General features: G+C 46.0%; 1 protein-coding gene across 1 annotated transcript in view; it reads left to right on the top strand.

The window, feature by feature from the left end:
* The window catches only part of LOC126235279 (uncharacterized), a 176,179-nt gene that overhangs the window by 88,111 nt on the left and 73,492 nt on the right, over nt 1-14,576 (top strand). The window contains exon 7 of the mRNA XM_049944005.1: nt 10,416-10,604. Coding sequence (XP_049799962.1) covers nt 10,416-10,604 — 189 coding nt within the window. The remainder of the gene's footprint in view (nt 1-10,415; nt 10,605-14,576) is intronic.

Raw genomic sequence — 14,576 nt, 5'->3', positions numbered from 1 at the left:
TCGCACACAGGCAGCCCATTACACCTCGTCTGGCCCACTAAGTTCCCAACTCATGGTCTAGAAGTCAGCGTCGCCAAAGTCACCGAAGTGGCGCCAAATAGAAAGACTTGCACCAGGATACCGAACAGTCCCAGACGAGGCCTCCGAGCGAATAACGCCATACGATCATCTCATTTCATTTGTTCCTCTAAATAATCTAATTTTAATCCCACATAAATGTTTCGATCAATTTGAAAGCGGCCGCGAAACGTAGCAATTAACACCACCAGAGATAGTAGGTGCGTGGGAAGCAATCATCAACTATCGAAACCAGATGGGTATAGTTTACAGGAAGGAACTTGCGGACTCTCTTCGTCGCCCAACTTAGGCGAGCATCAGGGCTAGAAGCGATGTTACACGGTATTACCTCGATGTCTTCTGGGAGTGACTAAGTTCATGTTCAGTGAGTTCAGTTTCTCACCAGATACACTAAGGTTTCATAATACTACGTATATAATTAAAAACCATCTCCCTCTCCATCTAGCTGACTGGTACAGCAACCATGTAAAGTTTACGCCTTAATAAAACAGTCCTGATTACGAAAATAGTTCTTTAATGATGTGTTACGCAGCAGGACAGTGCAACGTGTCACACAGCTTGCAGTGCACGTGGATGGAGCGAGGAGCATTTAAATGAATTTACCGTACTCCTCTGGCCACCATAATTCCCGCATTTAAACCCAATCGAGAATCCGTGTTACCACCACGGTCGGACTGTTTGCGTCATGGATACTCAACCGAAAAACCCTTGCGCAGCTGGTCACGACACTGGAGTCGCCGTGGCTCCACATACATTTACTGTTGTGTTTCGCCTTTGTAGGGCATCATCACATTATCTACAAAAATGTACAAGTGGAAAATAATAGTTAACGTATGGTCCTTTCAGGCACGGCTGTAATGTCTCAGTACTTTTTTAGGAATCATGGACTGAGAGCCAATTGTAGAACTACTGTGCCGTGGGGTAGACATCCAGATCGAGCTAACCGGGGCATGTATCTAGACAATGAACACGAACTGATAAGCAAAGCTTAAAAACAAAGAATAAATGACGTAGTGGTAAGTCAAATAAAATTTTAAAATACAAAACAATACCTCTGATTAGTCATGACAGCAGGTGCGATGGTGCAACGATAGGACCACACTTACACAACTGCATACATTTTGCTTCACGAAACATACTCCAATGAAAATCATCTGTCATAGTAAAAGACGTTGAGCATGTATGTGTACACTGGAGCATTACACAGAGCACTACATACAGTTAAGCAGCGGAAACACATGCAAGTGGCGCTCTTAAACAGTTTCTACACCAGAACTAAGATTTATAATAAAATTCCAAAATTTTAAAAATAGTTTCAAACCTTTTCTCTCCTTTTCCTCTCTTGGATGCTGAAGGTCAGATACACTCCTGGAAATTGAAATAAGAACACCGTGAATTCATTGTCCCAGGAAGGGGAAACTTTATTGACACATTCCTAGGGTCAGATACATCACATGATCACACTGACAGAACCACAGGCACATAGACACAGGCAACAGAGCATGCACAATGTCGGCACTAGTACAGTGTATATCCACCTTTCGCAGCAATGCAGGCTGCTATTCTCCCATGGAGACGATCGTAGAGATGCTGGATGTAGTCCTGTGGAACGGCTTGCCATGCCATTTCCACCTGGCGCCTCAGTTGGACCAGCGTTCGTGCTGGACGTGCAGACTGCGTGAGACGACGCTTCATCCAGTCCCAAACATGCTCAATGGAGGACAGATCCGGAGATCTTGCTGGCCAGGGTAGTTGACTTACACCTTCTAGAGCACGTTGGGTGGCACGGGATACATGCGGACGTGCATTGTCCTGTTGGAACAGCAAGGTCCCTTGCCGGTCTAGGAATGGTAGAACGATGGGTTCGATGACGGTTTGGATGTACCGTGCACTATTCAGTGTCCCCTCGACGATCACCAGTGGTGTACGGCCAGTGTAGGAGATCGCTCCCCACACCATGATGCCGGGTGTTGGCCCTGTGTGCCTCGGTCGTATGCAGTCCCGATTGTGGCGCTCACCTGCACGGCGCCAAACACGCATACGACCATCATTGGCACCAAGGCAGAAGCGACTCTCATCGCTGAAGACGACACGTCTCCGTTCGTCCCTCCATTCACGCCTGTCGCGACATCACTGGAGGCGGGCTGCACGATGTTGGGGCGTGAGCGGAAGACGGCCTAACGGTGTGCGGGACCGTAGCCCAGCTTCATGGAGACGGTTGCGAATGGTCCCCCCCGATACCCCAGGAGCAACAGTGTCCCTAATTTGCTGGGAAGTGGCGGTGCGGTCCCCTACGGCACTGCGTAGGATCCTACGGTCTTGGCGTGCATCCGTGCGTCGCTGCGGTCCGGTCCCAGGTCGACGGGCACGTGCACCTTCCGCCGACCACTGGCGACAACATCGATGTACTGTGGAGACCTCACGCCCCACGTGTTGAGCAATTCGGCGGTACGTCCACCCGGCCTCCCGCATGCCCACTATACGCCCTCGCTCAAAGTCTGTCAACTGCACATATGGTTCACGTCCACGCCGTCGCGGCATGCTACCAGTGTTAAAGACTGCGATGGAGCTCCGTATGCCACGGCAAACTGGCTGACACTGACGGCGGCGGTGCACAAATGCTGCGCAGCTAGCGCCATTCGACGGCCAACACCGCGGTTCCTGGTGTGTCCGCTGTGCCGTGCGTGTGATCATTGCTTGTACAGCCCTCTCGCAGTGTCCGGAGCAAGTATGGTGGGTCTGACACACCGGTGTCAATGTGTTCTTTTTTCCATTTCCAGGAGTGTATTTGCTTCAGAATAATGGGAGGGAAGGATAGGGAAAGTTACGTTGGGTTCATGACGCTCAAAGATTTGGAGTGTATAGTGCAACTCGGGGAGCGGTGGGGGGGGGGGGGGGGAGGGAGAGAAGTGGAGATCCATACGACATCTGCAAGGCGACAATGGGATGGATGAGGTCTTGTAGGTATATATGGTAGTCGAGTGGTTTAGTCTTCATTTTGGTCAGTTTTCTTTCATAGTGGACTTTGTTTGGCTAATTAGTAAGTGTGGATTTCATGTTAGCTTTGATCGAGTGTTTGGTCAAGGTATTTTAGTGTTTTAATTAGGTGAAATAAACGGTTGTGGACTGTAAGAGATCTCAAGTCCAGGTGGATTTTCCTGTATTTACCTGGAATTTAATTTTTTTGTTCTTTTCACTCTCTACACCTAAAGGCAGAGGAGGCTGTACTGGGCTAGTTGGTAGCCGTGCATGTGGAATCCCAGAGAGGTTATTTCGACAGAACCCTCAAAACCAAGAGAAACATTCCGAAAATTGTTGAGAATCGAGGGACAACGTTTTTTATTCACTTCTGAAATAGTATGTGCCACAGAAAAGAAAACTGAAAATCATATATATGTATGTCAAAAACACCTGGACAAAATAATGTCATGAGAAATCATGCTAACCCTAGCTTACTCTTGGTAATGGCATGCGATCAGCAAGGAAGAGAGTCCAAAAGTTTCTACAGAAGTCCCAAATCCACCTGAACACACTTGCAGACGATTTTATCCTGTAGATGTACCGAATGACATGGTGGTCAATTGCTAGGTTTCACCTGTTATTGCAAATGATTCCAGACACCTACTACAGGTTTAATATCTTTAGGTTTAGCGGGTCATTCGAGCAGTGATAGGGTGCCTGCGCCTTCGTGGAATCAGGAACTTCCTCGTGTACCCTGTGAACACAGCTGTTGTCATCTTGGAAGACGGTAGTGTCCACACCATAACCACCACGAAGAAGAGGTGGGAAGAGCAACACTGGGTCCCACTACTGAATGAAACATGCTGGTTCACAGTCACAGTAATCTGAATGAGTCGCTCCAAGTCGTGCCATGGAGAACAGCCAAAACCATCACAGAACAACCTACACACTGACGACACACACCACACGTTCCCGGTTAAAGCCTCATAGAGCCTTTGGTGCAATCGACGTCTTGCACAGTTTGAGAGGGGGCCAAATCGTGACCCGCCGGACAACACTGCGCGCCTTGATTCACCTGCTACCGAGTTTCTGTGACGTTTGGCCCACCGAACACATGCTGCCTTATGTACCGCTGTGTGCAATCGTCTTTTTCGGGGTAGTCAACTCCAATTGTCCACTGCCTGCAGTTCCGTTCCCAATATTCTCACATAAACTGAGAGTGACGTGCATCCACCGTTAGCAGCAGTTGCTATTGAGTCCCTTTCGGTTACGATGTTTCTTCGGCCGCTGTTCGTAAGCCGGGTTACGTAGCTGCAAGTACTACACCATTCCTTGTAGACAGGCTGGAAAGCTCAGTTGATATGCCAACAAATAGAGCAGCTTCATTTTTAGTGTTGTCGTGTGCACTTCCAAACGCGAAAACTCCTTTTTTCACCATTCACGTCAGGCTGTCTTACTGCGATGATTCCATATAGTTAACTGACTCTCTCTCTCTCTCTCTCTCTCTCACACACACACACACACATACACAGACACCATTTTAGTCAACGCCCAATGATCACAAGATCCCACGGTACCAGTTGTACTCCGCCTACAGCGCTCCAAAGTGACCCATGGGCTCCTTATGAACTGATAAATAAACTGAAACTTTATTAACAGTGTGTTTGAATTGCAATACAACACTGATTGTGTGGGGCATGGGTTTCTAAAAGTTCTCGGTGAAAATCCGGAAGTAAATGACACCAGATGTCTTCGCACACGTCCCACGATTCCCGTAAAATACGGGCTGGTGGGGTGCGTTCGCGGAGCTCGCGCCCGGTGAGTCCCAGATGCATTCCATCGGTTTCAGATCAGGCTAATTTCATGGCGAATACGTGAACGACAGTGCCCCATCATGCTGTAGCACCTTTCCAACCTTTTGATAAGAGCTTTTATCTTGCTGGAAAATGGCATGCCGTCGGGGAAGGCATCCAACATTAAGAGAGGCAGGCTGTCCGCAGTAATGTTCACGTAGTCCACAGCTGTCTTGGTGCCTTCGAGTAATACCACAGGTCACACGGGATCCCAAGTGAATGTCCCTCACACTATAAGCCCTCATAATATAACACTAGTCCTTCTGGCCTGTGTCCGTGACCTGATCCATGTTCCAGCTATCCGATCGCCTGGATGTCGGCGTACCCAGAAACAACCATTGATCTGTGTAACAAGAGACTTTTGATTCGACCAAAGAGGTGACGTGTTGCCATTGATCAACGGCCAGTCTCAATGATCGCCTCCCCACTGCTGTTGTAACTGACGATATAGGCTGGGTCACGTGGCGACCCTCTACTGTGGAGCCCAGTGTTCTCCGAAACGTGCGTACACTAGGGTAGTACTCTGTCGTCGAATATGTCACAGGCCACCGCCAGTCCTGCTTTATAGTGGGGGCAAGTCCCCACGTTCTGTGTTGAGGCGTGGACATCTAACACCTTGTCACCCACTCGCGATTTCCCCGTCCTTCAACAGCTTCGTAGATGATCTCGGGAGTAGCACGCGAACAGCCGATTAGTTTAATCGTTTCTGAGACGCTCACTCCCAGGGGCCGGGCCATAGTAACTGAAAGTCGTCATGTCAGTGTATTTCCCCATTTCTGGCCTACATCGTCGTATTGCGGCTCAGCAAACGATGACTATGCTAAGTGGCTGGGAGTTGTGGGGGTGTAAACATAGATCAAGATTTAAAAGGTTTATTAATAATACAATCCAGCAAATCGGAGCGAATGAGCATAATAAACTCACAAGGAAATATCACTTGTACTCAAGTACAACAAATACGTATGAACTTTACATGTAACATAAAATACCAACTCGGCACAATTCCGGCCCCTTAAAATAAAAGTAACTTCACAAGAACAGGAGAGCACAACGTAAATTAACTAGCCTATCCTAATTAACTATATATGCTAGAAGGGACAATAATGAAATAGGTTTGCTGGACACAAGTTTGGATTCAATTCACAAATACAATGCGAATGGGAACTGACACAAAAGCGTGTAAAGCTAATATTAATTTGCCAATCCACTACAGGCTGCACGTAATAGATAACTTAAACAACACGGAAAAAGATCGACACTATATTGGAATGTAGATAACAAAACCAGACATTAGGCCATCTGGTTTGATATACTGATACGCCCTGCTAAACCCGCAGGACAGGACAGGTGGTTGGAGTTGTGGAAAGGGGTCAAAATGACCGGCTGTCAGTTACACTCGAACACATGTAACTTTATTTATTTGACCAAACATTACAGTACAAATTCTTGAACTAAGTAATCGGTTGAATACGCTACACTATCTTATGTCTTACGGGCACAACCACTTTAAAAAAAGGGCTAAAAGCCATTAACTCAAAATTCAGATTCCAAAGAGAATATTCAGAGGACAGAAGGTCTCATCTTAAGTAAGTTCTACAATTTGGCTAAATGCCTAAAATCTAACACTTGAAATGCAACAACTTTAATTTAAAGACGGCTGAAGGCCCATGATTTACGACTCAAGGTAAAATTAAATAAGATGGTGTGAAAAAGATCTGAGGATGGTCATTACGGACTGAAACCCGTCATCGTCTAAAGAATTGATGCTGTGATCAAATACTGGAATAAAAAACATTTAAAATTAAATAAAGAAACACAAGGCAGAAGGCCTTATCTTCAATTAGGCTGAAGGCCCCAAACAGTTATGCTCAAAGGCCAAAATCCTTAATTTAAAAACTGCTGAAGGCGCCATGACTTAAAACTCAAGGTAAAATAAATTTAAACAACAAAGCCCTATCTTAAATTAGGCTGAAGGCCCCACACAATCTAATACTTAACAAGCAAGGAACTTTAATTTTAAAACGGCTGAAGGCCCATGACTTAAAACACAACTAAAATAATTTGTAGTAGGCAGAAGGCTCAAGGCTTTATCTATAAACAATATTTTAATCAGGCCGAAAGCCCAAACAATCTAACACTTGACAAGCAAGAAATTTTAATTTTAAAGCGGCTGAAGGCCCAAGACTTAAAACACCACTAAAAAAAATTCAACTTCAATTCAAAACCATCGGCTATGAGACATACAAATACACACAACAGAAAATAAGAAAAGGCAGTGCAGCTAAGGGAACTCAGAAATTTCGGGGGTCGGCCAGCACTTGCAATACTAACAATCACTTAAGTTAGACAGGCAGTCGGTCCAACCATTCTCGATCCGACGACGACCCAACCGACAGACAGTCAACGGACCCACCGACAAGGTAACTTGCGCTCCACTCGACCAGCACACAACCGGAAGTTCAATGCCAAACGTAAAAAGGCATGGACGCCTACAACCAAGCATACATTATGCTGTCAAACTACACACCGTGCTGGACAGCGACAACATGGTGATGAAAGGACACTGGCTGAATTTACGTCAACGGCCAGGGCAGCTAACCGGAATGTTAACGGCCACAAGGCAGAAAATTCCGGCGGTGCACTTCAATTGCAAATAACCAAATGCAGTTAGACTCCACTGGCCGGTGACTAAACCTTGGACAACTCGAACACACACGTTGTTGCTCGTGGGAATGTCCCAACAGCCAACAACGAGAACCAGAAGGCACAATGTGAACAGTCTTGACTTGCTGATAAATTAAATCCAAACTCAACTTTCGTGTCCAGGGTCTGTGAGCCACAGACCTCATAGCAATGGTAACAGCTGTGCAAACTCCGACATTACGTAGAGACCGCCAGCGGGCCCAGCCAAACAACGCCCCACGGAGATATCCTCGCTGCTCCACGCCAACCGACCGACTCCTCGCACACCAGTACGGAGACAGAAAATAACTGAGCAGTCGACATCACAAGCTTCACACAGTTTCACAAACACTAGGACGAAGGACGCAACCAATGCTAAAAGCGGTGACAGAACAATGACACGGCCAAACCACGAGTTGAGACACACACCGCCAACCAATAAGCGACCGGCGAGTAAATACACGTCGTCCGGTAAGACGACCAACCGACGATCAACCAAGACCGTCCCCAGTTCGAGTCATGTGTGCTGGAAAAGGTCGGGCGAGTCATGGCTATCTAAGCCTTAATACTGCTCCAACCCGACCAACTTCCGCAGCGTCCCAGCTCTACGACTGCCAGGTCCGAACTGCACTACAGGGCCGGCCGGGGTGGCCGAGCGGTTCTAGGCGCTACAGTCTGGAACCGCGCGACCGCTACCGTCGCAGGTTCGAATCCTGCCTCGGGCATGGATGTGTGTGATGTCCATAGGTTAGTTAGGTTTAAGTAGTTCTAAGTTCTAGGCGACTGATGACCTCAGAAGTTAAGTCCCATAGTGGTCAGAGCCATTTTTTTGCACTACAGGCGCGTTCGTACTTCCTGGCAGATCCGGACTCACTCCGAACACACAAAAACAGGGAAGTAATAGCAGTCAGCAAAGATAATACGCCAGGACTTATATCGATAAGCGCCGCTACTGCCACTCATGGGCAGGCAAGGCGGCAACTCGGTGACACGAGTAATTGAAATTAACATAACGAGGTGGTAGTACAGCAAAAATAGGATGTCAAATGAGACATGGCACGAATACGAGCCCCGCACGGTTCATATACCATCACCCATTTAAACTCAACAATAATATAACAATACCCCTACCCCAACTGCCCCGCCGCCCAGATTCTAATTCACAACAACTCAAATATATTTCAGCCAAACAGTCAGGCCTTGAAACCACCCCGCCATCAGGGCAATAGTAAACAGAAAAATACTGAGCCCTTCAACTGCTAGCACAGCTCGAAGTGAATGATGACCAGAATGTTAGCGGCTGCACTGCTGGTGTTTCGTCAGGCACCACCAGCACGATATTCTTCGTGTGCACTGCCGCTCAAGAGCGCACACTACGTGTCGTATTCGTCGTCAGCACGGCCTCCTCGCAGACCATGACCCCGGTCACCATCCGCACACCCAGAACAGTGACCGATTTTCACACGATGATAAATTCCGTTGGCAGGTAGCTCAGACCCAGGCTCTAACAGGCTGTCCCACACATCGCCACACGAACTTGCAGCTCTTACTTTTATATCGTCTCATTGTCTCTGTAGAGCTATCCCATGGCAGCAAAGAGAGGACGTTGTTTGGTGGCTGCTTTCCTCTTTCTATAAGACAAACTGCACACAATTATTAACTGGGTTCTTTATTAACATAAAAATGAGCTACTTAACTTAAGATTCCATGAGCTGTGATACAAGCTCTCCTATATAGTCCAGTTTAGCCTCACTGCTGTTGAAGTACAAAGTCTGCTATTTGCACTACAAGGTTGCTATATGCTGCCTGTCTCTGTGTTAGAGGCTAAGTCTGCAGCTCCAAATCGGTGACATGCTAGAACTCACAAGGCATACTGACTCGAACTAACTGTGTGTAACATGCTCTAACTAAGTGGCCCTCCAGTCTGCAGCAGCTATCTAAATATTGGTGGCCGAGAGGGCGTTGGCGGCGCGTTTCCAGCGACTGTCATTGACTTCTGCCTATACTGTCGTAACCTCTATCCCACATGCTTTCAGCATACGCCAGCACATTTTACGTACTGCTCAAGGCCAGCGACAAGTAACTGTTGAACACACTCATCATATGTCGGGAACTGAGTGTGCCGTAATTCACATCTCACTAGAGCAATTCCCCATTCATCTCTGCAACCCTTATATACACTCTGCAACAGAATTAAAGGAGCACTTTCTCGAAAACCCCGTAAATACCTCCTATTGTTACACATAAGTTTCATTTCGATTCTAAGCAACATTTCTCTGTGCTGTTCAGAGTAACGATGCACTGTTCCTCTGAATATTCGTGAAAGTCCGAATGAAATACACTTGGTAAGTGATTTTAAATTAAAATGCCTTCCCTGGATGGTAATATGAATAACAATTTTAGGAGTTCAGGTTGTCGACACGTGGCTGACGACATATGGACGTCTGGGTCTTGCAATAAGTCACGATCGGATAGCCTAATAGTACGGCGACCGCTAGTATTTTATCCTTAAGGTAGTTACTAACTGCTGAGTGGAGCTGTGTATACTTATATGAGCATTCATGTTTGACAGATACATGTCTGTTTGAGCACTATTTGTTTGACGTCAGGTGGATGCATAACATAGTCGAGTGCACCCTCCTTGGAGCTTACTCTTAACTAAGCTGCGCCTTAGTCATAGGCAACTCGGCAATCTTGAATGCTGGTTGCGTCCTATATCTTCTGGAGCATACAGCAATGACAAGTGGTATTTTAAATATGTATAGAAATAAGTGTAATTAATGATTTGACAGTGTGCGGCCGATAGGAGAGAGAGCTTTTGCTTATGTGCTGTTTGTGCAGGAGGCGGACTGGACGGACAACGTGGCGGGCAGCGATTTGTCGGCCGTAGCGAGCAACAGCACCGCCACTTGCCGCCGCCACCGCATGGCAGTCAACTTCGCCGACATCGGCTGGGCAGACTGGATCATCGCTCCAGAGGCCTTTGACGCCTACTTCTGCGCCGGGCGGTGTCCCTTTCCGCTGCCCAACGTAAGTACAGCAATCGGGTGGTCACAGCAATACAATGCGTATAATGCACGTAGACACGCTGTACCCATACATACAAACACACACACACACACATACACACACACACACACACACACAAACTCTCAAGTGCTGAATCTATATAAGTCTTCGTTATTAGATGCTAGACTTTACTTCTGCTGCAATCTAACGCCTTAGCACTGCAATGTAACCCAACTTGTCGTAAGACCAACCAGAGCTACACTCTTCTGTTCCTATGATAGTGGGTATTCTGGATGGAGCTAGTTGGGGTCGAAAGGATAAAAACGCATTCGTTCAACGAGTCTGAAGGTTTATACAGGGTGTTACAAAAAGGTACGGCCAAACTTTCAGGAAACATTCCTCACACACAAATAAAGAAAAGATGTTATGCGGACATGTGTCCGGAAACGCTTAATTTCCATGTTAGAGCTCATTTTAGTTTCGTCAGTATGTACTGTACATTCTCGATTCACCGCCATTTGGCCCAATTGAAGGAAAGTAATGTTGACTTCGGTGCTTGTGTTGACATGCGACTCATTGCTCTACAGTACTAGCATTAAGCACATCAGTACGTAGCATCAACAGGTTAGTGTTCATCACGAACGTGGTTTTGCAGTCAGTGCAATGTTTACAAATGCGGAGTTGGCAGATGCCCATTTGATGTATGGATTAGCACGGGGCAATAGCCGTGGCGCGGTACGTTTGTATCGAGACAGATTTCCAGAACGAAGGTGTCCCGACAGGAAGACGTTCGAAGCAATTGATCGGCGTCTTAGGGAGTACGGAACATTCCAGCCTATGACTCGTGACTGGGGAAGACCTAGAACGACGAGGACACCTGCAATGGACGAGGCAATTCTTCGTGCAGTTGACGATAACCCTAATGCCAGCGTCAGAGAAGTTGCTGCTGTACAAGGTAACGTTGACCAAGTCACTGTATGGAGAGTGCTACGGGAGAACCAGTTGTTTCCGTACCATGTACAGCGTGTGCAGGCACTATCAGCAGCTGATTGGCCTCCACGGGTACACTTCTGCGAATGGTTCATCCAACAATGTGTCAATCCTCATTTCTCTTTACGGAAGAGGCTTCATTCCAACGTGATCAAATTGTAAATTTTCACAATCAACATATGTGGGCTGACGAGAATCCGCACGCAATTGTGCAATCACGTCATCAACACAGATTTTCTGTGAACGTTTGGGCAGGCATTGTTCGTGATGTCTTGATCGGGCCCCATGTTCTTCCACCTACGCTCAATGGAGCACGTTATCATGATTTCATACGAGATACTCTACCTGTGCTGCTAGAACATGTGCCTTTACAAGTACGACACAACATATGGTTCATACACGATGGAGCTCCTGCACATTTCAGTCGAAGTGTTCGTACGCTTCTCAACAACAGATTCGGTGACCGATGGATTGGTAGAGGCGGACCAATTCCATGGCCTTCACGCTCTCCTGACTTCAACCCTCTTGACTTTCATTTATGGGGGCATTTGAAAGCTCATGTCTACGCAACCCCGGTACCAAATGTAGAGACTCTTCGTGCTCGTATTGTGGACGGCTGTGATACAATACGCCAATCTCCAGGGCTGCATCAGCGCATCAGGGATTCCATGCGACGGAGAGTGGATGCATGTATGCTCGCTAACGGAGGACATTTTGAACATTTCCTGTAACAAAGTGTTTAAAGTCACGCTGGTACGTTCTGTTGCTGTGTGTTCCATCCCATGATTAATGTGATTTGAAGAGAAGTAATAAAATGAGCTCTAACATGGAAATTGGGCCAACTGGTGGTGAATCGAGGAAGTACAGTACATACTGACGAAACTAAAATGAGCTCTAACTATGAAATTAAGCGTTTCCTGGCATATGTCCACATAACATCTTTTCTTTATTTGTGTGTGGAAAGTTTCCTGAAAGTTTGGACGTATCTTTCTGTAACACCCTGTATATTGCGAAAAGTAATGGTCCTATGACACCCTCTTGGGGTACGCCTGTAGTTACTTTTAAGTCTGAGGATTCTTGTCCGTTAAGAATGAAATGCGGTGTTACGTTTGCTAGGGTATCTTCAGTCCAGTCGCAAAGCTGGTCTCTTATTTTATTCACTAGGCGACGGGGAATCTGTAATGAACGCCTTCTGAAAGTCAGGGAACACGACATCGATCTGGGCGGCGACATCTGCTACCTTGTGGGACTCATGAACGAACTGAGCAATCTAGGTTTCACACGACCGTTGTTTTCGGAAACACTGTTGATTCCTACAGTAGAGACTTCAGGTCTCCAGAAATGTCATAATACGTGAGCATAGAACCTGTTCCAAAATGATCGATGTCAGCGGTAAAGGTCTACAATTATTTTGCGTCCGTTCGATGACCCTTCTTGAAAACGGAAATGACTTGGACTTTCCTCCAATCATTAGGCACGCTTTACTCATCCAGCGACCTACAGTAGATTGCTTATAGAAGAGGAGCAAGTGCTTTCGCATAATCTGTCTGTAATTGAATGGGTATCCCATCAGATCTAGCCGATATTCGTTTGATCAGTTGTATCAGTAGAATTTTTATGTTGTGGACGCGTATCTCGATGTCCACTATTGTTGAGGGGTCAGTAGTGGGCAGTAAAAGTAGAGGAAGGCACCGATTGAAATGTACCTACAAATAATTGAGGTCGGTGGGTGTACCTGCCACTCTGAGTTTTAGGGTTTGGCATGAGAGAAGAAATCGCTGCGGGCCGCTTCTAACCAGTAAGCCTGAGGGAGAGTGAGAGCACTGTCCCACCCATATCCTTTCTTCAGTGTTGTGCAGCTCTAAGTGCTCCGAAAATAGCAGAGAGACGCTGACGATGTGACTTAAAACTTTCCTATCGACTATGTAGCCGTAATCATAGAAACGTAAGAGTCCAAGTGTGAATAAGTGGGAATACCAGTCTCGTCCATGAATTTGTAACAAAGTTCTATCGTTACACGTATCACACAGTCCGCTGGTAAAGATTGTCGAACGCATCTTACTTGCAGCGAATTTTCTATACAGCAGCGACAGCAGAATATCTGATCAAATTATCAGTCGATGAGTGTTAATTTTTTGTAAAATCTTCGTTAAACGAGACCGCATATAGAAAAAAGATAACTAGTTTCGAACTTTTGCTCCAGTTTTCAGATGAGAATATGAAAATCAGTATCTGCTATAATAGGACACATTGTCAACTGACTGGTAACAACGGAAGGGAATATTAATTTTGAACTTGTGCTTGTAACATGAGTATGTACTAGGTATGGACAAGCACTGCTGCCGTTCATTCAAATTCATGCATACAGGCAGCAGAGGTGAAAATCATGGGATAGACAGCGGGTTGTAGAAAACTGGATAAATTAAGGAATGAAACAATAAGATCAGATCTAAAAATCTTGTGAATGAGTGCCAAGATAGAGGAGACTAAAGTGAAATTGGAAGATCAAGTTGTTACAAAATAGATCGCCGAAAAGAAAAATAATGAATTAATTATTGGCCGAGTGGAAAGAGAGAAATAGGAAGTCCTCGTATGAGGTGGATTAATGATAGGAACCGGAACAGATGGCTTCAGCACCTAATCTTTGGAAGGTGATTATACTGATGAATATCAGCCTGGCATCTGTTTTTTCTTGTTATTTGTTTTATGTGGTCATTACATTTTAAACTGCCCCTGATGGTTACTTTTAAGTACTTTATTTTAGTTACTGTTTCCAACTACTTGTTACCAATAGTATATACAAAAGTAGTGGATCATCTCTTTTTATGCAAAACGTTACATCTATTTAACTTCTACTACTACATCTACATCTACATCTACATCTGCATCTACAACCTCAGGGTTAACTGTTTGTCCCTGCACCAATCACCGATCGTCTACTGTTTTTTTTTGCAATTGATGGTTGCAGCCTCCTTATCGATAACTACATCGTCCGCGAATCGT

The sequence above is a fragment of the Schistocerca nitens genome, chromosome 2 (genome assembly GCF_023898315.1).
Source record: "Schistocerca nitens isolate TAMUIC-IGC-003100 chromosome 2, iqSchNite1.1, whole genome shotgun sequence".
Taxonomy (NCBI): Eukaryota; Metazoa; Arthropoda; class Insecta; order Orthoptera; family Acrididae; genus Schistocerca; species Schistocerca nitens.
This window is presented reverse-complemented; position numbering and strand designations above follow the sequence as displayed.